The sequence below is a fragment of the Poecilia formosa genome, unplaced genomic scaffold, assembly GCF_000485575.1.
Source record: "Poecilia formosa unplaced genomic scaffold, Poecilia_formosa-5.1.2 Scaffold148, whole genome shotgun sequence".
Taxonomy (NCBI): domain Eukaryota; kingdom Metazoa; phylum Chordata; class Actinopteri; order Cyprinodontiformes; family Poeciliidae; genus Poecilia; species Poecilia formosa.
The window spans coordinates 974,389-998,644 of record NW_006800087.1 but is presented as its reverse complement, the minus strand read 5'-3'; the positions used below and the strand labels follow the sequence as shown (position 1 = coordinate 998,644).

At 37.4% G+C, this 24,256-nt stretch overlaps 2 protein-coding genes across 6 annotated transcripts in view; both read right to left on the bottom strand.

Annotated features, from left to right (window-relative positions):
• LOC103145879 (rho guanine nucleotide exchange factor 28-like) overlaps positions 1-910 on the bottom strand; it is a 43,908-nt gene extending 42,998 nt beyond the window's left edge. For all 5 annotated transcript variants that reach the window (XM_016677142.1, XM_016677143.1, XM_016677146.1 and 2 more), the window contains exon 1: positions 670-910. In XM_016677142.1, the coding sequence (XP_016532628.1) occupies positions 670-871 (202 nt within the window). In that variant the 5' untranslated portion in view covers positions 872-910. The remainder of the gene's footprint in view (positions 1-669) is intronic.
• Positions 911-8,572: 7,662 nt separating this feature from the next.
• Positions 8,573-23,466, bottom strand: LOC107837518 (rho guanine nucleotide exchange factor 28-like). Its single transcript, XM_016677150.1, has 10 exons — positions 23,330-23,466; positions 22,570-22,613; positions 17,754-17,895; positions 17,091-17,200; positions 16,050-16,236; positions 14,008-14,191; positions 12,952-13,153; positions 11,959-12,034; positions 9,967-10,010; positions 8,573-8,818 (listed from the first exon to the last, which is right to left on the bottom strand). Exons 2-10 carry the CDS (start codon positions 22,600-22,602, stop codon positions 8,669-8,671), a joined length of 1,128 nt encoding a protein of 375 aa, XP_016532636.1. The 5' UTR covers positions 22,603-22,613; positions 23,330-23,466; the 3' UTR covers positions 8,573-8,668.
• Positions 23,467-24,256: the final 790 nt, after the last annotated feature.

Sequence of the window (24,256 nt, the reverse complement as noted above, 5' to 3'; positions counted from 1 at the left end):
ACTTGGAAAAAAAAGATTTAATCCCAGTAGTTTATAAAATGCAGACAATACAGTGACATCATGAGTGGTGCAGTCCACCCACTGCAGACATTCAGAGGGAGACATTGCAATGAAACAGGCTGCCATAACGACATTAACCAGTAAAATTATGTAGGTGGCCTTACACAGGCACTTGGATCACACAAACAGATGGTGGCAGCTGGGAAGCAACGATCGGCACCGACATACAGGAACCTTGCACTCACTCACTCACCTTCAGATTTACTGAGCTGCACCTGCGGTTACTTCCCAATAGAAAGGCTCTATTAACCCCATAACACACTGCTTAATTGGCTTTGATGAATCTGACCGAAGCACACATGTGACTATGTTCACTTCCGATTTCAACCCTCTGAGCTCAGAAAATAGGAACAGCAGGGAGTAAATTGGAGGACAGAAAGGTTGAAGAGTTCACTCTTACTGCAAGGTGCTGGATTTGATTTCTCTCTGCAGAAGATTTTAACCAAAACAACTCAAATTTAACATTCCAGAAAAGTTATTCACTTGAATTTTAATATTTCTGATTAATCCTGCTTTAGATAATCCATAAAAAAAAGACAGCCTTCCATTATTTCAACAATGCCAATATTTGCATACACACTATAACATGGTGTGCAGTCCTGCTTTTACCATCTCCATGCTGGCTGCCCAGTACATTCCAGTTTGGAGGAATGTCCAGGTTGGCCATGGCGAGGGCCACTTTGCGATCCATAGCCCACCGAGAGCCCTCCTGGCGCAGGCTGAAGAGGCTGCTCAGCTCCTTGTGATCCGTGCCATTCAGACAATGTCCGTGAATTATGATATGCTCTGCCAAGTCCTGGGAATAAATCATTTGTCAAGGAGGATAAAATCAGTACATGGAAGGAGAAAACTCAAGAAATCTTTTATCTTGTTTTGATGCTTTAAAAAAAATCAAAAATACTGCTAGCGTGATACTCCTCAATCTGCACCCAAATGTTTTTGGATAATCTCAACCATGTGGGAAAAAGTAGAAAACCCTTAAAAAGCCTTTGTGTTTTTCTAAGACAATATTTCAAATACAATAACTGAAGTAAAGGCCTTTAACAATAAAGTAAAATTTGATGGAAACGATGTCTAATGAGGAATAAATAAGGATATTTCATCATTTATTCTGACATAAAATGTATACAGTTACACAGAGGCCTATAAGATCAGCTACGCATNGCTAATTTGTTCATATCTACCTTGAAATAACCAATAATAAAACCAGTTATACAAATAAAACATGTCTAGCCTTTGTTTTGAAAAAGCAAACCCCGTTTTTACAGGAGCTGTTTTCTCACAGACATACAGTGATCTGCTCCAATAATAAATAATTCAAACTACTCACAACAGAAATTATACAAAGAAATATATTAACCAGTAAGAATTGTAGCTCCTCAAAAAAAAAATCTAAACCAGCATGTCAAAGCTTTACAAAAGCTCGAAATTTCAGATGATTCTTCAATGTTTACCAAACATCCTAATAAACGCAGCGTGTTTAATGTATGTGGAGCGATGCAATAGTCAGAATAAATTGCTGTGTGAGAGCTAATTCTATACAGTAGCAGCACAGTGAAAAAGAGAGCATGCAGGTCTGCACAGACAAAGACAGCAGTCACAGCCAGGTTTCCAGACCAGGGCAGTTAAACATGCAGAGAGTGACCCTTCAACTCCTGCACACCCCAGGGAGAAAGAGATGGAGTGTGCTTTGACACAAAAACACTTTCTCAAGGTTTCTGTCCAGCTCAAGTGTTTATGCAGAAACCAAAAAATTCCAGATAAATAAAATTATTATCAGTATAAACATTTGGAGCAATTCATTTTGAGAGCTAAAGAATAATTTGCTCATGTTGAAACATTCCTTATGATGTAAGTTTCTTTTTAAACGCCTATCTAAACCAGCAGTCACTCTGAGGACAGCTGAGAATAGAATAATAATCATAGTCGAAAGGATTCATAACAAATGTTGAAATATCATTTTTCAGCTTTGTTTTTAAGGACATTCAAACCATTAAAGAGTTGCTCACCAATATCCACGAAAATAGCTCTGAGTTATGACACCTGTGGTCGAACTTCCTGGTCCAAGCATCACATACTCGTCGTGTTTACATTTGAATGCATGAAGAGATCAAGTCAGACAGCCAGACTGAGCAGCGATCACTTCTCGCAGTAAAGAAACAGCTGTGCACACCTGAAATCACAATTCACTCTTCATGTGCTGAAAAATGAAAATGTCTGTAAATGTTACATCCTCTTGTGAGATTTAAATGGTTGCGCAGAGAGAGTGTAAGATTTTGCAAATGTCAGTAAGCATCACCGTGACACAGATAATCTTCCACGGGGTTTATGGAGAAAGTTGAAGAAAAGAGCACTGGAGGTAAGCCATGACACAGCCGTGGCAGTAACAGGATCTTCCCCTGCGTCTCTCTTTCCTTCCAACAAACACAGCCACTTGCATACAAGTCATAAGCTTTAAAACCACAATAGTGTAAATTTGGGCTATTTTAAGCTCCTATGTTAGGTTTCCCATGATTCTCCCTGAAGGAAATGTTAAGTTAAAGCACACATGTGAATCTTGGTAGCAGATGACTGAATGCAAACCGTTACTTTCAATAGACGCTTGAAGGAAACTGCAATGCAGTAAAAGTAAAACACAGGAAAGACACACAGGATCAAGCTTTTCTTTGGAACTGTGCTATAAAAGCACCACTTTTAGGCTTCTTCCATGAAACAGTGCGGCCTGAGGACGATGAACGCCGCAGAGCGCTTCATCAGCCTTCGAGCGGACATCTGACATTCCCCAACATGCTGTCAGAGATCAGGTTACATCACTGGAAAAGATGCGGCAATCTAAGTCTGACTGAGCCGCCGCTGCAGTGTAGAAGGCCTGAGAGCGACAATGCGTAATGGGAACAGTTCTAATTTTAACTTTATTGTTCCACAGTGAATGGTGAAACGTATATCTGCCAAGAGGGCACTCAGCTGTCACCTTTAGCGTACAGGAAGAAAATAACCTACAACTGAAACGCTTTTTAAACCAGGCCATGTCTATTTGTTGTCCAGCTGACATCAAATAGAGAAACTTTGTAGTAGACATAGACCAGTAATCTCTATCAAGGTACAGAGTTTTCTAAACGTTATTTTTTCAAAACCACCAAGATTTGAAAAATACTGTTCCTACGATTTAAAGTCATTTTGTTGATTTTGTTGTGTTTCTTCTGGTAATCTTGTGTTTTTTAGGGTTTTTAAGACTGATTTTTATTGTACAAGGCTTTGCGATTTTATGTCTGTGAAAAGCACTTTATAAATAAACTCTACTTACTCCTGATTATTCTCTTCACAGTACTGAAACAGCATCACTTTACACCGCAGTTGATTCTGGACTTCGTTCAGTTCTCCTTGGTCTACGTTTATCCTTTCATACCACTTCACATAACGTCCTCATTGACAGATATGTTAGTGTTACTAACACACCCTTCAACTACTTCAAATCATATCTCTTGGCCTAAACAAAACATGAGCGGTCATGGCGTGTAAACTGAACGAGCATTAATCATCAGATTTATTAAAGCAACAGAGGTTTAAGACTGTACAGGTATGAGCTCCTTTTCAGTTCATCAGCTAGTGGCTGCTTCAGCAGATAACAGTGCGTAACCAGCCAATATTAGCTTGTCAGGCTTGTACTTGTCTTTCACTGAACATAGCAACGGTTCTTCCTGCATTTTTTCTTTGGTTTATATCAAATGAACTATAAATACATAGGTAGGATTATTATACCGAGAATGATTAGCATTTTCTTTTTGCAGTCGTAGAAATTGTTGTCATTTCCCTGTTTTAAATTAAACCAGTTACATCACGCTGTATATTTTTGTTTTCTATATTTGTCAGCTTCTAAATATTGTGAAGCCGTTGTATTTTTGGTTGAGGGAGTCATGCTGTGAGAATGTCCTATGCCTCTTCCACTGTAGGTATTTGAAAATGTCATAAAACATATTCAAGAACGTTTTTATCTTTACGTTTAAATGCAATAGTTTTTAAATAAACTGACATCCTGTTACCTTTTTTCCCTGTTTTCCGGCATATCCTCATCCTGGGAAATGATGGCCAGGAGTAGTTGAAAGGAGAGTCTGAGTCAGAATCCATGACTTTTGATGTGAAAGAAAAAAACCTTCATCCAAATAGCTCAGAAAGTCCCAAACATAAACGAGTGGTGCCTCATTTTACATCCATTCCCCACATGGCTGAACAGGCTCCAGACAAGCTGCGGCTCTCGCTCTTGTTTTTCCAGAGCCCCACTGTAGAGTCTGACACTTCAAGAGTGAGCCAGCATGTTCCCCTCTGTCTCCTCTAACCACCCCTCCCCCTAAAATCCTCGCCTCCCCCCTGCCTCAACCCGTCCAACAGAGCTAGGACTCAACTTTTTCATCTGCAGCCTCGTTTTTATTCTCTAATAACTTGCTGCTGCCTTTCAGTTTGTCTCAACTCTGCGTCCATGTTCTTTAGCCCAGCCACTCATAGATTGTGCTCAGTAGTGAGTGAGTGGGGAAGATATCGGCACATTCTGACAGCAGAAGGGGGAGGAGGGTCCTGACTCACTGAAGAGTGACTGAAGGAAGGAGTGAAGCAGAGAGAGAGAAAAAGAGAGAGGGAGAGAAAAAGAGAGAGGGAGAGATAGAGAGACAAAGTTGAACATAGGAGTGACTTCAGAAACTGCAGAAAAAAATGCGACAGGCAGCTCCAGACGTGGGAGAAATCATCAACCACTGAGTTCGTGATCGTCTCAAAGACAAGCCGCTCTGCAGCTGAGTCCAAACATGCCACATCCGACCAGAGTTCCCCTCTAGCAGTCCACCTTCTCGTTCTTTATATTTTAGCATGTCAAAGCTGAGATGGGGGTGGGGAGGGGGACTGCCAGGTCAGCAGCCTCACCATGGAGACAGCAGTGAGAGCCGCTGCTGTTTTCTTCTTCCACGTTGCTGCTCTCCTACTTTTTCCTCTTGCTGACGACCTGCAGGGGCACGAACAGCGCAGCAACCCAGAGGCAAGTAAAAATCCTCCAAATGGGCTGGTTAAAGAGAGTTTAAGAGAGAAATTGGACAATGGTTCTGCAGAAAGAGGCCAAACGCATGTTTATGAATGCACATAAATTTAAGAATGTGATAAAAAAAAAGGACAGGAAGGGCTTAGGAGGGAAAGTATCTGCTGAGAAGAGAGAAAGAGCCACACTGTGGCTGCAGAAAAAAGTTGTATGCGTGCGTGTGCATGTGTGTGTATGGAGAAGGCTGCTGGAGGATGTTGGCACTGTACTGGTGCACATTAATGCTGGCCTTTGTGGGGTCTGTGTGGGGTTTAATCCTTTTTTCCAGTCTCCAATTAGATCCCTCGGTTGGGGTCGAGGAGCTGGAGGAGGGGGGCTGATCTTGTTGGGGCTCCCGGCATTGCACTTATCGTTTCTTGTCACTTCACCAAACTATCCCTATCATAAATCCCTTTACTGTTGCTCTGTGTCTTTTCCCTGCAGCTTTAAAACTCTCTCGCTCTCCTCGCCTATGGGGATCTCAATGAGCGGCTGGAAAACTGCATTCAGAAAAATCCTTGGCAACCCCCATTCAGCCACAAACACCTCTGTTAAAAAAAAAAAAAAAAAAACACCAAAAAAACTCTCCTTTGCCCCCTTTTAAAATCATTCTTCCCTTCTGTGGTTTTCTTTTTTCTCACACAAAATCATTTCCACATTCTAAGCTTCTCTCTTCATTTCATTGAGCTGTGAAGAGCCTCTCTTTAAACACAGACGTATACAGCGGAGGTTTTTGATTTGGGCAACATAAGTACTCAGGTGGGTGCAACAGGAAAATATTATATACATGAATGGATGAAAGGAGGGCTTCTTAACTAAAATACAGACCAACAGGTCTGTGAGAGCAAGAAATCAAAGAATAAATGTTCTGGATTTGATTTTTAGATTGTGTCACTCAGCTAAAATGTACCTATGAGGAACATTACCGACCTGTCCATTCTTTGTAAGTGGGAATATGTGAAAAATTGATGTTGTGTCAAATACTCATTTTCCCCAATGCACACTGACCAGTAGGAAACTTGCAGTTACGCCCAAGCGTACATTTACATGGGGCAGCAGGAAGCTGCAATCAAACCTACCTCTGCAATATTACTACTCTTCTGACTGAGACAGAGTCGCCCCAAAATTTTTGATGGACCAGCAATTTTTTTACGTAAATATGCTACACATTAACCTCAATCCAAAAACATGCAGCTCCAAGCGAAAACACTAGAGCTAGCATTAGACACAACAGCCTTGGTTCAGGTTCAGAGCAGAAACATTTAAAATCTGAGGTGGCTTATAAACACCACCTATATGTCTATTTACTGGACAGGATATCATGCAAACAGAGTTAGAAATGGAAAAACCTGCAACTATTATAAATGTGATACAGTGCTAAAAATGTGATCAATTGTGATCAATGGCAAAGCTTCTCATTTTGTTATTGCATCATTTCTAAAACATTTTAGTCAGAAATATACTCAAGTTCATTCGTTAATTTATTTTTGAAATTGATTGGAATGGTCAAAAACCCATTGCGTCTTCCGTCTTTAAACTTGAACAAATTAATGTGTATTTTTAATATATACTTGAACACCTGCAAAAAGTATGGCCTTGTTAATGAAGTTACAGTAAGCTGAGCGGGTGAGAAGAAGGATGACATCAGGAAGACAGGGGGAACATGACAAGTACCTTCCAAATACCACATCCCATGCTGAGGCCCCGGCTGCACAGATTCTATCTGTCTACCTGATGACGCATACGCGCCAGTCAAACACCATACTGCATGTGTCAACAAGCAGATGCACTCACAATGTAAGGCTCGATAGTTTGCTAAATATGTAAGGTCAGCCACTCATGATGCTCCAGAATGCCTAATGAAAAACTTAATGTCTTCAAAGGTTCAAAGAAGTGGGTGATGTTAAAGGAGACACCACATTTTATTCCAGTTACATTTTTAGAAAGCTGAAGGAGGTCAGTGTTCAGAGACTTTACAAAAATAAGCTAATTTAGCCAATAAAAACACATAAACTCGCAGGACCAGAAACCGGAAAAACTGCACCAACTACAGAGTGTTGTCGTCCAGTTCCAAGTATTATTAACTTGTAACCACAACATTCTTACACTAAGGCATCAGTCTTCTCTGCAGCAATCAGGACAATTATTAACCCACAGGATGTTCCCAGTTTAAAGACCTTCGTTTTACTATCCAGAAGCTGCTTAGAGCAAAACCACACTCAAGCTTCTAGCATGTTATTCTAGTCCAGAGATACTCAAACCTTTTAGTACCAACACAGTAAAAAATAAATTTATTGAAATTACCACCACACTGATGGACTTATTAAACAGGACTTGGACCTTATTGGTTTCGTGCCTACGTAGATTTGATTGTTTCCCATTGAAGCAATATTCAATGGGATGTTTGATACCAACCATTCATCTTCCTCTGATAAGCAACAATTTTAAGTAGTTTATACATATATATATATATATATATATATATTCTCTTCATACACTACTGTGAGAAAATTATTACATCAATCCCATAAATAACTCATTCCAGCAGGACATTTCCTAAATTTACTCCAATTGGATTAGGGTACCATAATCTGTAATTTTTATGGGACAACTGGCTCAAACAAGAATCAGAACCAAAACAAATAAAAACAGGAAGCAGTAAAAAGTTGTTGGAAAACATTATCCAGCTGACATAAATTACATCAGATTTCCAGCTTTTTATATTTACTTTAATCCCTATTAATCATAACATTAAATGGTGAAAGGGTGGAGCTGTTTCATGATGAAAACAAAACCAAGCCACAACTTTTCCTGCTCACAGTAATAACATGCACACTGCTTAATCCAGACCCTGCCATGCACTTTATTAGCTATATCTTTTAATACTGCTTTGAGGACTTTATGCTATTTAAAACTTGTTTTGAAGGCTACAAAAAAAACAACAACAAAAAACAACTTGTTCTTCAAATCTTTAAAGTCTTTAAACCTTCAATCTGGCACCAATATCTAAAGTTTGGACATTGATTCAAAGTCTGAATACAAATGTTTGGTAATGTTGCTGCCTTACATCTATTATACAATTAATTTGTCCGATTTAGCTTGTCAATACTTGATACCAAAACTTCCTCTGAGAACCATTAAGTTACTTGCACCACAGTTTTAAAATGCTGTGTCTAGCTTTTTCCTGCTCATCAGAAATCAGGTGGCTCAACATCTTCTTTGCCCATCACATCAAATTTAACGACTTCTTTTTGGTAGCACCATAACTATAAACATAGAGTAGCAAGATTCCAAAACCTCTAAAGGTCGGAAGGAAAAACCTATTAGCTGGCCTGACATGTGATCCCAATGTCAGCTGGGAATGTAGTTAGCCATGGTTGACGATTAATGCTAAGCTCCAAGTTTTGGTTTAAAAAAAAAAAAGAAGTAAATGTTTCCTCCTTTAATGATTAAAATACACTTTAATAACATCCTACAAATAAACCAGCAATGATCTGTTTAAATCAGCACAAAGCCTGATCTCTTGCAGAAGCATGAGAAGCTCAAGAGTTAAAGCCAAGTTGTAAAGAAAACACTTGTGCTAAAGGAAACCTTAAGACATTTACCGGAGCCAGAGTGTGAAGGATCGTCCTCTTCGTCCTCCTCATTCAGGGCAAAAATCAACGGCTCCTCGCAGTCCTCAGCGAAGAAGTTGAGAACCTTTCGGTGGAACAACAAGCACGTTTACTCAGGGAAACCTTTTGCCTCGAGCGTGCCAGAAAGGACAAGCATAGCTAAGCACAAAAACACAAGTGTTTGGCCATCGCCTGGCCGTGTGAGAGAAATCAATTAGTTAACCATCTGTATCACATAAAACAGGTTCCATTGGATGACCAGAGTCATGTGTCACACCTGTCAAAACATTAAACACACATTCACCCTGCTCAACAAAGCCAGCTTTTCTTTACTGTGTGCAAGGTGCCAACTCCAACACCTCAACAATAAGAGGTGCAATAAAGAGCATAGAGGCACAGGCACTTTGCTGCAAAGCTGGAGCAGATGTTTATCAAACCTCCATTCAGAGGAGGATTTAAAAGAATGAGAAAAATATACTATGATATTCATCTTCTCACAAATTTCTTTGATTTTTTTTCTTTCTTTGTCACACTTGGATGTTTTAGTTTATTAAACAAATGTTATTATCAGGCCAAGGTTACCTCATAACTATCCAAAAGAGCTTAGGCAAAAAAGAAAGGAATGGTCTCACATTTGCCTAAAACGAATTTAGGAAATGTTATGAAAACATTTTGTGGACTCCTGTGACAAAAAATAAAACTATTTCACATGAGACCTGACAAAAATCTAACAGCATTTCAGAAAAAGAACGTCCTGCCATCGGACATAATGGTAGGTCTGATGGTAGGATGTGATGGTCTTGGTTTGCTTTGCTGCGGTGGAATCTGAACAATTTGCCATAATGAATGCAACAATAAATTCTGCTCTACATCTCATGTGCACCTGGATTATATCATGAGAAATGACTTGGAGCCGAGCAACACCAGCAGGTTCCCCTCTAAACGACTCAAACAAATCCAGATCAAAGTTTTGGAATGACCTATTCAAACTGTGAGCTTCAGGTTAAAGACAGTTCTTCAGATTGGGATGTTGTGGCATGTCAAATGTTGCTGAATCCAAAGTTTTCTCTACAAACTCAAGATTATTTTAGTATTTTGTTTGATAATCTGAAACATTTAAGCATGAGAGAAGCAAAAGAACAGACAAAATCAGCAATGTGGGCAAAGACTCTCTCATGGCTTTGTCACTGTGGGTCTTTTCTTAATACCATCTGGTCTGCATCATATACTCACATTTTCATCAGCAGAATTTTCTCCGTTCATGTCAGCATACAGAGCTGAAAGATGAAGCCATACAGAAGCTGTTAAACTTCAAAAGGAAACTCCAGCAAGCACACATGTTAGTCAGTTTTTTAATGATAGCATGTAAAGTCTGACATTTGTTTTCTTTGTATAACCTCAGGGGATTTTAACTGTGCAACCTTCTTCTTAGCCCCTTTTTACTACCATGTGCATCTCAGACCAAAGACTGTGGTATGTAATCGCTTACCAGAAACAAAGCATCAACAGATAGTGTTTGGCTGCTTTGATTTATGACGTAAAGTAGAGAAAGGTTAAGAGAGAAAACGAAAAAGCTTGAAGACGCCTGGGAAAGGGAGAAAGCAACAGCTTAAGAATGTGTCAAATTCTTAAGCTATTTAAATAATTGAATGTTTTTCCTCTTCCAATTTGTGACATCAGGAAGTAGAAGCCCCATTACAGTAGTGATATACAGCAGTAATATTTATTGCTTAGATAACAGAAGAACAAATGCACAATAAAAGGATGAAAGAGACTAAGGGAAAACACCAGAAATAATGTCTGCATTTCTCTTCTATTAGTCATCCTGTCATTACTGTGGCTCTTGCTCTGTTTGTTGGTCACTGAATGAAACATCTCCCATAAAAATATGTACTGAGACGAATTATGAGACTTTTCCTCCAGCGCCTCCTGCAGGCCAGAGTTGATCTCAGTCAGTGCAGTACGTTTGCATCCACATTAAAAAAACTAACACGCCCCAAACTAACTGGCACAAATTCATAATTATTTAAAGCAAATAAAGTAGCATTTTTTTTAAAGCAATACTATAATATGCCAATCAGGGTTGAGAAACTTTAAAACAGTAAAAAATGATGACCTGTTCCTGCTTTCCTTGGTAATACTTATGATGTTATACCAACGCCAATGTCTCTTAGCCACTCTTCAAAATGGGAAAGACAAGCAGACATGTAATTTAAGTAACAGATATAGTTGTTGAGCTACTCAAAATACCAAAACTTGCCCCTAACTTGAGACAGAGTAATACATAAAAGGTGTAAAACAACTTGAACAGTGAAAAGACTAATGTTTATATTCTAATCACACAGTAAAAAGGTTAGCTATGGGAGGCAGAAAAAAAATAATCTAAAACTCACTGTTCAACAGCTACAGCCAATCTTTACCTGAGTGATATATTATGTTAAATGATTTTTATTATGCTTTACCAGGGTTCAACTTAGTGTAGAAGGTGCTGACTTTTAGTGAGCCAACATAAATCTATTTATCTATTTGTTAAAATTGTGAATTTGTCCAAATTTCAGTTCATGATTAAGAAGAAAATCTCACTGTGCTCAGCTGAAACCAACATGGTAGCCTCACCATAAAGGCCTCAACTGTTAAACATAAAACTTTTAAAATTTCTTCAAAATATAAAAAAGTGGCTTTAGATTATGTGAAACAAAAATTAAAAACAAAAATTGAATAAATAAATTATCTATTTATGGAGAAATTTGTTGTAACAACCGGTTTGAATTTTATATAAACTACCAAAATCAAAAGTCACATTTTTCCCTTTGGAGAAACTTCTGCAGTACCTCATCTCCCCATTAGATGGCAGTCTGTTCCTGTCAACAATCAGGTGAAAACATTGAGACCCGACTCCTCTCACCATTGTCCAATAACATATGCATCACTAATTCTTGATATTTTAATTTCATCCACACTGTTTTTATGGCCCTCTTTTCACAACTAAGAAAGTAGGGGGAAAGTGTTGGTTGCTGGTAACAAAGTACCTAAAGATCAAATTCACCGATGTGTATAAATATCTTTTGGTATTTGACTAAAAATGAGAGGAAGAGTCAACAAAGCTCAGTGTTGGAGAAAGCGCCAAAATAATACTGGTTAAAACCATTTTAAATATTACAAGAAGGTCAGAGTTTGGAAGTCATGTTATATATTTTTTCATAGAAACAATTAGAGAGTTTATACCGGTGTCCGCAGGATCATCCACAAGTTCTTCCTTCTCCGTTATGGTTTCCACCTGTTCCCTTCTGAGTGCTTTGATCTGCAGAATGGAAAGTAATGATGGAGGAAAAATATGCAGTAAACTAAATAAGATCTGTGCTTGTGTTTGTTTGTCTGTGATTTTTGTCTGTTTAATCATTTACATAACTAAATAATTATGTGATGTTATGTAATATATATAATGTAACGTGAATAATAATAAATAGTTATAATTTACATGTAGAATAGAATAGAATACAACACTATTTACACAGATACATTACGCTATAGGCACATTGGTAGTCTTGTGCGTTTCTCCAACTCCATACTAATAAAAGTTTATGAAGAGATAATAAATAAATAAATAAATAAATAAATAAATAAAACTAGAGACAGACAAGACGCATTGAAAAAAAAAACATTAAGCTTTTGTGTATAAATAGTCATTGGTATTCTTCATGCAAATGATCTAATTACAGTTTAAGTTCTGCATATTTTTCACTTTTTGTGTTGCAGCAATGAATAGTTCCTGCCATCATTAATAAAACATGAATTAAGTAACATTACAATACATAATTTTTGATATGAATATTCTGGGTTGGGCAAACTTGAAGAAATACAATATTACTCTTACGTATAGAGTTTTTTTTTTTTTAGTTGCTATTTTTTTCTGTATGTGGTTCTATTCCTTTCATTGTGTTCAGGAAATTTTAAAGTTATTTGTTTCATGAAAGCACCTTTGAGAACTTTGCTTTTTTTCGTTCAAAGAGATATTTAAGAAATTCTGTTATGTTCATTATTTTCAGATCTAGACTTGCTTAGTTGTTTGTTAATAAATTATAAGATAATTCCACATCTTCCTGCTATGATTAACAAAGATTTGCTTATTAAGCTTTTTAAAAACAATTTAATTAATAAAAAATAAAAAAATGTGACAAAGCTTCCTCTCAGAGCTTTTTGGACCTTACTGTTCCTTACCTCCCTGAGGAAGTTCTCATCTCTGAGCCTGTTTCTGAGCAGGAGGATATCAGCGTATCGACTCTGCACCGAACTCCATCTCAGGTTTTGTCGAACGGACAGAGTCAGGTTCCCAGTGTCGTGGCAAAACCGCAGCAAGCGGGACCGATCTGCCCACACTTGTGTCAGACCTGCTGGTGGAGTGGCGAGGGGGTTGGGTGGGCTGCAACGGGCCAAGATGATACAATTTAAAAAAAAAAAAAGTAAATTAAGAGAAATTAAACTGTTCTAAATTAACTGACAAAATATAGAAAAATGTTACAGATAATAGTTAAACATATCAATTAGGGGATGATCCAATTCAATCTTAGATATCAGCTCAGTTTCCCAATTAGGGCTTTTGGAAATGAGAATATCCTGATCCCTGTTGTTGCTCTACAGAGTTTGATGAATAAAAACATAAAACATGTGAATCAAATTGCTTTTTTGCAGTGAAATGCCCCAAATCCACACCTATTCATGTGTGGATGACATGTGAGTGATCTGACGTCACTCGCATGTCAGATGTTGAGTGAACTACATGTTTATTTTTCATGAAATACATGGTTTTAATGTCATTTTTAAAGGTAAAATACATGGGATTTTCTGTAAGACCTGTCTGTGATTTTTCAGATCCAACCCCAGAAATCTGCAAAGCAGGAAGAAAAAAAAAACCCAGCTTTTATTCATAAACATATCAGTATTGCATATCCTGTAATACTGTAAATAGGGCTGCACACATAATTTTGTTCATCTAAAGATTCTGAGATTGTAAGAAAAAAATCCCTGCCTTGTAGAAGGATGGTCAAAAATTTCCCCTAAAAACAACTTCCGAAATCTTATGGAAAGCCTTTCTAGAAAAGCCTTTGTAGCACTTATATAAATCAAAAAATGATATAAAATGTGGGATGTTACAAATGACCAACTAAACTTTGCATTGCAACTGAAGGCTCTATGTTGAACATATTCTCTTTAGCAAAACAACATTTTTTTGTCATAACTTTTCAAAGAACTCCTTGTAGAATCCTAATTCCTTACTTTGTGAGCAGCTCCAGGAGCTCAGTGTTGCCTGTGGTCTGGGCCAGCTGCAGCGGTGTGACTCCCTCTTCGTTAGGGAGACTGACAGCCATCAAACCCCCCGGCTGGCAAAGCAGCAGCTCTGCAAGACGATAAAAACCCCACCGCACAGCCAGGTGGAGGGGACACTCTCTGGGAATGCGACCTGGAGAAAAGAGAAACGGAGACAACAACATTAAAAAATGTCTGGCATTACAATATACAGAAAAAAAAGGCACAAGCAAGAAAGAAAAGGAATTAGAAAAAAATGAGAAGAGAAAAATGATTGGCTATTACAGAATGTGAGGAGAAAACAACACATGAATTATACGTTTGTTTTTAAAAACATGCATCCATTCTAGGTTATAATCAGTATAATCCAATTCAGGGCTATAAAAACTGAACTCTAAGTGAGGACAGATTATCTTTTAGCAGATGAGCGTCATTTCCGAAATCTAATTAGCTGAAAACAAACTGCTAACATGGAGCATGTGCAGTTTCATTTAGCTTCTTTGGTGCTCCAAATTATCCCAAAGTATTTCATTCCTGAAAATTTTTTCCGTTTGTAGCATTGCTTAAAATCCCAACTATTCAGACACCGGTCACAGACGGATGTTGTCGTTATGGGAGCAAGAGATCAGAAAAGGAACTTTTTAAAAAGTTAAGCCTCACAGGGAATGCTTTGATTTGTTACACATGCGGAGCAGTGATGGGTATGCAGTTAAATGATTACATTTATGAAAAGGTCAGGCGATGCAAGAGGTGGGACCAAATCATTGTTTTGCAAGTCACTAATAAGTCCCAGTCCCAGGTAGAGACATGTAGTCAAGGCATGTAGAACCTGCATCAAAAACAAGTTGTGAGTTTTGAATCTTAAACTGGATATTTGAAAAAATATATATAATTTAATAATATAATAATAAATATTTAAAAAACATATATAAATTAATAATAATTTATTCATAAATCCTGATTGATTTGTAACTAACACATACATTCTAACTACTAAACATCAAGATACAAATTGTGTGGATGTTTTTTTTGTTCCAAATGTTAAACCAAATAAACAAAACAGCTATTTAATTTAAATAAGAATGGGCAAACTGACCCACATAAAATACTTTTTTTTTTCCACACAAACTAAAAAAACTATCTCGATTTGACCTAATTCAAAAGTACAAGCCGGCTTCTGAAACCTTACAAAAGTAACATCAGGTCATGAAAATATCTAACTAATTTTTTTATGCTACTAATTAAACAAACAAACCAACTAAAGCAGCAAATTACATCAGAATTGTTTACTGCATTATGTTTTTCAATTGCCTTGTTGCTGAAATGCAATATTACAAATAAACTTGGGGAAAAAAAAGATTTAATCCCAGTAGTTTATAAAATGCAGACAATACAGTGACATCATGAGTGGTGCAGTCCACCCACTGCAGACATTCAGAGGGAGACATTGCAATGAAACAGGCTGCCATAACGACATTAACCAGTAAAATTATGTAGGTGGCCTTACACAGGCACTTGGATCACACAAACAGATGGTGGCAGCTGGGAAGCAACGATCGGCACCGACATACAGGAACCTTGCACTCACTCACTCACCTTCAGATTTACTGAGCTGCACCTGCGGTTACTTCCCAATAGAAAGGCTCTATTAACCCCATAACACACTGCTTAATTGGCTTTGATGAATCTGACCGAAGCACACATGTGACTATGTTCACTTCCGATTTCAACCCTCTGAGCTCAGAAAATAGGAACAGCAGGGAGTAAATTGGAGGACAGAAAGGTTGAAGAGTTCACTCTTACTGCGAGGTGCTGGATTTGATTTCTCTCTGCAGAAGATTTTAACCAAATCAACTCAAATTTAACATTCCAGAAAAGTTATTCACTTGAATTTTAATATTTCTGATTAATCCTGCTTTAGATAATCCATAAAAAAAAGACAGCCTTCCATTATTTCAACAATGCCAATATTTGCATACACACTATAACATAGTGTGCAGTCCTGCTTTTACCATCTCCATGCTGGCTGCCCAGTACATTCCAGTTTGGAGGAATGTCCAGGTTGGCCATGGCGAGGGCCACTTTGCGATCCATAGCCCACCGAGAGCCCTCCTGGCGCAGGCTGAAGAGGCTGCTCAGCTCCTTGTGATCCGTGCCATTCAGACAATGTCCGTGAATTATGATATGCTCTGCCAAGTCCTGGGAATAAATCATTTGTCAAGGAGGATAAAATCAGTACATGGAAGGAGAAAACTCAAGAAATCTTTTATCTTGTTTTGATGCTTTAAAAAAAATCAAAAATACTGCTAGCGTGATACTCCTCAATCTGCACCCAAATGTTTTTGGATAATCTCAGCCATGTGAGAAAAAGTAGAAAACCCTTAAAAAGCCTTTGTGTTTTTCTAAGACAATATTTCAAATACAATAACTGAAGTAAAGGCCTGTAACAATAAAGTAAAATTTGATGGAAACGATGTCTAATGAGGAATAAATAAGGATATTTCATCATTTATTCTGACATAAAATGTATACAGTTACACAGAGGCCTATAAGATCAGCTACGCATGATTGAATATTGTTACAGGATTTTAAAGACCGTTTGCTGTTTAAAGTTCATAAATTTGGTCAGGAAAACTGTTAATTTGCCATCACAACAGGCTCTACTGTCGGGAAGAAGTTGTACCATGGCAGAAACCAACGGGGAGAGGGTAAGCAGAGCATACACAAGCAAGATTAACAGCGCTAAGGCCCTCCTCCTGGCTTTGATTGGTTGTTTCTTGCAGATAGCACTGGGAGCATTGGGAGAAGGCAGAGAACATAGATTTTTTTTCACAGATTATCTGTCTCATACCATACTATCACAATACAGTGACAGTTTGACCAAATATGTAAAAAACTTTTTTTATATATACTGTATCAAGCTACAGACTGCAACTTTTAAGAAACAATATTTTTGAAAAGCTAAACCTTATCTGGTGAAAAGAGATGTAGTGATAAGAACATTTTAAAAGAATAACGCAACACTTCAGGTGACATAAATAAAATCCACTTACCTGAGCATCATCATGTACGTACTCTAAGGAAGCCCCGCCCAACCAGGTGAGCTGCATGGATTCAGAGCATAGATAGGCTTGCACAGACACCTCCTCTGGCAGATTGTGTCCTAAAGAAGCAATAAGACTAACTTTATACTGACCTATTTACGTCTGATCAAATTAAATGTATTTTATTTTCCTATGTGACAATGAGGCATTAGCTTCAATTAAAATACAAATTCCATTAAATCAATAAAATACCGTAAATCTGATAAAAATGCTTCTTAATCTCATGCTATGCTAAGTAGACACTGTCAGGACTGATGAATTTTCAGCCAGAGATGGTCAGGTGATTATTAGGCATGAAAAGACAGAAAAACCTGTATGACATTATGGCAAAATTAATTTACATGAATTGTTATAAATTCATGTCTAATGTCTGTAAACCTGTAAAAAATGCTATATTTTGTTTTAAGTGATTTTTTTTTCTTTTTTCAAAAAAGAGTTAGCAAAATACGGAGAAGGAAGCTCATTACTTTTGCAGATGTGCTCTAGAAATGTAGCGATGCTTTCCACAGGGCAGATAAGATAAATCAACGTTCCCAAAATTTTTTGTTTCAAGACAAACAAATAGAATTAAACCTATATGTTTAAAAAGACAAGCAAAAACAGAATGCATACCTGGCACAATAAAGTAGAGCATGACATCGTTTTGAGCCCGGGTTACATGGACCAGCGTGGATCCCTCCAGAACAACATAGACTTCAGCATCCTCTGGCACCGTGTCTAACCCCTCCAGCAATGCAAATACCTTGGCCTCGCCCTGAGATAAAGAAAGGTGAGAATAGTTGAGAGAAAAATAAAGCAGAAAGATGATAAACCGAGAAAACCTGATCTTCTTGCGAAGTATGCAGGCTCAGTTTAAGCTTTGACTTCTGTAGGATTCTACAGATTTATAAAGTACACCAAATCCCCCAACAGCGCTCCCTGAGGGTACAATAAAGAATCCCCCCTCAATAAAAAAAGGAATGCCTCATGTGTCTGATGCAAAGACCTGCCCTGATCCCGACAGGCAAGAATAATTCTAACTTCTCATGTGAAGCAGCACAAAAAGGTACACAAAGTTTCATTTTTTCATAGCAGTACATCCAAATGTAATTTCAGGCACCTAATAAAGTTTCTCCCTGCTTTAAATGTCAAAGTCCATGTAACTTCCAGTTATGATGCATCAATCACAATGAAGAGAGTTTTGTTCATTGCAAGTTAAATGCAAATAATCTGTCACCACTTTCTTAGGAATGAAGTGACCACTGAAATATAATAAATTCATTTTCAGGTTCAACAAACTAGTTTGTGATTATTCGAGGTTTGCGATATGGTGAATTAGTTATCAGAAGATGTATACACTATGGCCACAAACGAATGAACATATTCAGCAACTTCAGGTAGCGTTTTAATAAGGAGTCCATGGACTCCCAAACAAACATCCATCACGCTGTAATACAATCACAACCAACTAGGACTGTTGGCATAAAGCAGAATCAGTGCATTCATCCTGTTTATGCTCAGTCCATGTGAATACTAAAGATGAACTTGACATACATCCTAAGGAAAAATATTTTTCCGTTTTCATCTGACATCAATAAGGTATTTATTTTCTTCACACAACTGCGATGCATTGGATATTTTCTCTTTTTTTTGATGACCAACTCCGAACCTAAGAGATCCAAAATCCCAGACCAACAATCATACCGTGTTCAGAGCCATTTTAATGTCTTTCTTTCCCATCCTGGTGCTCAATTTGAGCTTCTGCAAGTTGTCTTCACGACTCCCCAAATACATTAAGACGTTGTCATGTCAGTGGCTGACTCTGAATTTGTTTCAACAAGCAATTAAACAGATGGTCATAATTAAATTAGTGTACTTTTGCTTTTAGTTTTAGTCATTCAAAGTATTTCAGGGCCATTAGCCATTTCACAGATTTGCCACATTCTAAAAATCATAAAACAGCAGAAATCAATTTGTCCACCTCAAGTGTCCTAAATAGAGCAGAGTTTTGAGGCCACAAAATGAGCCGTTTGGGTTATTCTTGGAAACATATCAAACAACTGACTCAGGCTGGAGCGAAGGAAACGGGCTGAAGGGAAAGGACTCAGCCAATATGTTGAATATAAATGGACATTGATATGAGGAGATTTTTATGCTCATTTTCTCATTAAGATTCTATTAGCCTTGCTCAACAGATGACCTAATTTTGTAATGGAATAAACTGAGATGTTTTTCAATCTCAGAGACTGGGTAATTATATCCCTGTTTCTCTCTACCTTCTTGACCTGATTGCAAAAGGTTGTGGAAGGACGATTGGAGAAATCACAATAAAATTTGAAAAACAAAGCCAAGCTCAATTTAAATCTAATCACATCCACAAGCAACTGTTTTTGGAGGTTTGCAAATATTTAACATGTTTACAATATATTCAACATAAACATCCTTAATATATTAGAAACTACAACCACATTATGTAATTATATGCAGTCGTGTTGTGGAGAACAAATTAAATGTGCAAAACATTTCATACAATTGAAATGTCCTTCCTTTCAGGGCACTTAGTCCCACAGCCGTGGGACTAAGTGACATCCAGTGTAAAAGGACATCACTTTTATACTTTTAAAACAAAAATAAAATGAATAATAAATAAAATAATAATAACATTTGCCATTCTCTAATAAAATGAAATCAACCACTTAAATGTTTTCAGATAATTTCACATAATAGGGATCTTTTCTAAACAAAAAGGACAACTTGACCAGTGTCTCATGCAGAGAAAAGACATAAGTAAAAGAAAAACTTATCTGATCTGACAAATTAAATATACTAGAAACGACCGTCTGCGTGCAGTGATGTCAGTCCAGCCTTATGGACATGACACGACTGGCAAAAATGTAATGACGCTTAAATCTGAGTCCTTCAGACCTGGATTTGAACTGCCTCTTTTTTTCCAGATAGTGCTTAGAGGTTTAAAGCTATAATGTTATGTATGTATAGATTGGAAGCATTGTAAAAAGAACAATTAAACTAATTGTAAACTAACTAATATAAAGCCACCTGTTTTAGGCAAGCAAGAATGCAAAAAAAAAAAAAATCAGCAAATTCTCCTCAGCAATGATGTGAAAAGGAAGGAGTAAACTTTTTTTTTTTTTAGCAAAGTGTTGCTCTCAAAGCTCTTTTTGAATGAACATTCAACATTTCTAAAGTTGGTGAAAAGTTCCTGCCTTCTGTAAGATAAATCCAAAAAAGCTGTTCAAATTCACAATTTCTACTAAGGTAGAAACTGCATTAACCTTTATCATACAAGGGTTGTATGATAAAGCATCTCAACATACTAAACACTGCTTTTTATTCACAATTTCTACTAAGGTAGAAACTGCATTAACCTTTATCATACAAGGATTGTATGATAAAGCATCTCAACATACTAAACACTGCTTTTTATGTTCTCTTTTTCACAAGGCTCTCAATAGCTGCATCTTAGGACAGTGGTATTTTTCTTCACTTGTGAAAAACACTGGATAACTGACTTTCCTGCTGAGAGCAAAGTGTTGAAATAAATGTACAGATCAGAGGTCTCTGACTTCTCAAACTGGTCAATCTTCCCCTCCATTAATGTTTAATATTCTCTAGGTAACCTTTAATCAAATAAACAAAACAAAAAAAAAAAAAAAAAAAAAAAAACATTATGTTGAAAACATGTCAGCTTTATTTAAACTGCAGTGTGAGGAATGGATTTCCTGTTTGATCTTCAAGGAACCTTCAGCGCTTAGTGTTTGCTTACATTGTCAAGATCCCCAACTGAAAGCACTAAAATGTATTTGACCACACTGTTTGACTTATTCTACATCACACATGATATAACAATTTAAATGTTCACCACTTGAAACTTCACAAACTAATTGCAGAGCAAACACAAGCATTATTCTTTTATTTTTAATTATAGGGTTACTGATTTGCCAGCAATATAAACATGTGTCAGGCCACCATTGTTGCTATTAAACTGATGGATTAAACTGTTTTACATTTTGTGTTTTGAAGTTTTGATTAAGTGTTGAAATAATCCAATGGCCGACCACAGAAATGATCAATTCAAAGAGCGACTTAAGAACATCAATGAGTCAGTCTCATGCCGGGGTTACTGAGGTCTTACTGGGATTTTAAAAAACATTGTGTAACTACATGGAGCAATGTGATTGCACATTGTTACTAGTGGAGAGACAGCACAAAGAAATGCTGCATCTTGATTTGACATACATTCCCTTGTAAAAGTGTTCAAACCCATCAATCTTTAACATCTCATCAGGTTAAAAACACAAAATAAATGTTTTGTTTTTTGGCTTTTTTATAAACTTGCACAAAGTAAGGGATAATTGTGAAATGGAAAGAAACTGACGTATCAAAGTCTGAAGAGGTTTATAAGGGAACACTGAGTGAATAAACAGCATCATTATGAACAGGGATCAAAAACAATATTCCATCCCTTGAATGGAAGACTGCTAAATCCATTCTCATGGAATGAGTATTGCACTGCTGCAAACGATCAAGACTCGACTGTCCACCAAAACTGACAGTCCAGGAAACGAGAGCATTATTCAGAGAAGAAGCCCAAGGTAATTCTGGAGGAGCTTTGGATATTTATATCTCAGGTGAGCAAATCTGTCGACAGGAAAACTAATAGCTGTGCACCCCACACATCTGGTGTCCATGAAAGAGTGGGAAAATGAAAGCCACAAACACTAGAACCCAGTTTGAATTAGTTACAAGCAATCCAGGGGCCACAGGTAACATTTAGAAAAAGATCATCTGGTCAGATGAGACATCTAATAAACATTTTACCCTTCGTGCAAAACATGTGGTGGAAAACTAAAAGTACAAATCAATCTGATCACAGTGACATGGAGGCTAGTCTCGGCTGATAAGAAGACGGATGGAGCAAAATACTGGAAAATCTGGGAAATAACTAGACAGAAGCTGCAAAAGACCTGAGGCAGGCGCTTATAATTTGCAAGTAGATAGCTGGACAATCAAAGTCCAGACCCAAATTCAAATGAGAATCTGAGGCAAACCTTGAAAATTGATGTGCACATCTGCTCTCCATCTAATCTGGTTTAGATTGAGCTCTTTGCAAAGGTAAAACATTTAAATTATAGAAACAAGAAAGAGACTATCCCAAAAGACTTGAAGACTCTGGAATGGTTCTTTGATGAGGTGGAGGTAAACAGAGATAGACACCACACATTTCTTTTGTTTTTCTTGCAAATTAAAGTAATATGTATACATTTGCAAGACAGAAAAAAAAAAGTAGCTCAGATTTTCAAATTAAAGAGGGCACTCGTTTTTCAGCACCATGCAAACTCATTCTGCAGAGATTTCCCACAGGGAGACCAACTTACTCTTGAGAGTAACTGAAGAAGCTTATGTTGAACTCGACAGCACATATACTCACATAGAGAGGCACCTTCCTCCTGCTCAGCTCCATGTATACAGCAGCTGCAAGGTGAAAAAAATATTGACACAAAATGGAAAAAATGGGGGAAACGCAGAGTAGCATGTGACTCCTAATTATTTCCTTGCTTATTTTGGTTTTCCATCTGATCTTGAGGATTATCAAACCTTTAAGCAGTCAGAGAGGTCATCTGAAGAGACAGCATCGGCTTTTGATCACAAGAAGGTGAATAATGATTTTAATGATCGACCCCCCTGCCATGGTGTGTGTAAAGAGAGAAGACCAGAATGTCCATGAATCTGATACCCACGGCAGTTCAATAATGCGCGTGCCTGGCTTTGTGCACGAGCAGGAAATCGATTACATTTCAATGCTGCAGGGTTCAGATCTGCTCTGTGTCAGCGGCCACTTCCTAAATGAGACCCAGCAGCGAGATCTTAACAAACTGCCACAGTCATTGTTCATAATGAGACAGCTTCCTGTCCGCTTTTAGTCTTCTGCAATCACACTTAGAAACAGGCTGCAAGATCTCTGAGGAGGAAAAGTGTGAAAATAGCTGTTCATGACACCAAAAGTCCTCCATAATTGGAAAAAAATTAAATATACTTTAACATTAAAACATTAAATGGATGTGATTTTTTTCTTAAAGACTTGCATGAATAATTGTATGCTCATTTAGCTTATTGATGTAGATACCAATCACACTTCTATAATTATAATAATAATAATAATAATAAAAGACTACTACAAAAACACTTACCTTGGACCTTACACTCCAGCAAATATGTCCTGAGAGTAAGTTGTAATTCCTTTAGGACAAGCTTTTAATTCAAATTTATCATTTTTTTTGTTTAACAAAGCGATCAGATCTGGGCCGCTGCTGTCTGCACTGTTTCAGCCTCCTCTCTGGTACAGCACTGATGCTTCTCTGTCTTCAGCCAAAATCCCTCCTAACGTGATAAAAGTTACCCCATTGCCTTAAAGCTATAGCGACCTCAAGTGGAAGATAATATGACTGACAAGTTCTCAGTGGAAAGTTACAGTTCTTTGCACCTTCTAGTATAAGGTGTTCCTTGCACTTTATACCCACTTGAAAAGTTCAAGTGGGTATTAGGTGCACTTGATTTTTTTTTTTTTTTAATTATTATTATTATTATTTTTTTTTAGGTTTGTCAATCATTTTTTATTCTATTTCGCTGAGATTTTATGAGACAGTCCAACATAAAAGTCACAACTATAGAATGGAATAAGACGTCAATAAATCTTTATACATTGAGTCAATATTTAAACCATTTTGTTAAGTCGTTTTGTAGCCTCTTTTAGGTTTTCTTCAAAATATGACCTGTACCATCTCCCAGTCAGCTTGGATCAACTTCTCTGCCAATAACAAAGAAGCGCCCCATCTACGGAGCATGATGCTGCCAATGTGATCTAGAGCGTTACTTTTCTGCCACATAGTGTTTTACACATAGACTTTGATCTCATCTGATCAGAGCACCTTCTTCCACATGTTTGATGTTTTCCCTGCATGACGGCTGGCGCCACAAGTCATGCTAGTTCACCATGCTAGTTTCGCCACTGGCATGGTGAAACTAGTGCTAGTGGTGAACTATTGTCTCTCCATAAACTAGCATGACATTGTATCTGTGTTCTATGCTTTGCTTCCTACAGAGGTAAAAACTCGGCT

Excerpts from the sequence above, each read along its gene's own strand:
- LOC107837518 (XM_016677150.1), bottom strand. The coding sequence starts at position 22,602 with ATGGAGCTGAGCAGGAGGAAGGTGCCTCTCTAT. Across the intron at positions 14,192-16,049 it reads GGGCAGCCAGCATGGAGATG|GTCGCATTCCCAGAGAGTGT; the intron begins GTAAAAGCAGGA and ends TCTTTTCTCCAG. Across the intron at positions 10,011-11,958 it reads GGATGATCCTGCGGACACCG|CTCTGTATGCTGACATGAAC; the intron begins GTATAAACTCTC and ends TTCATCTTTCAG.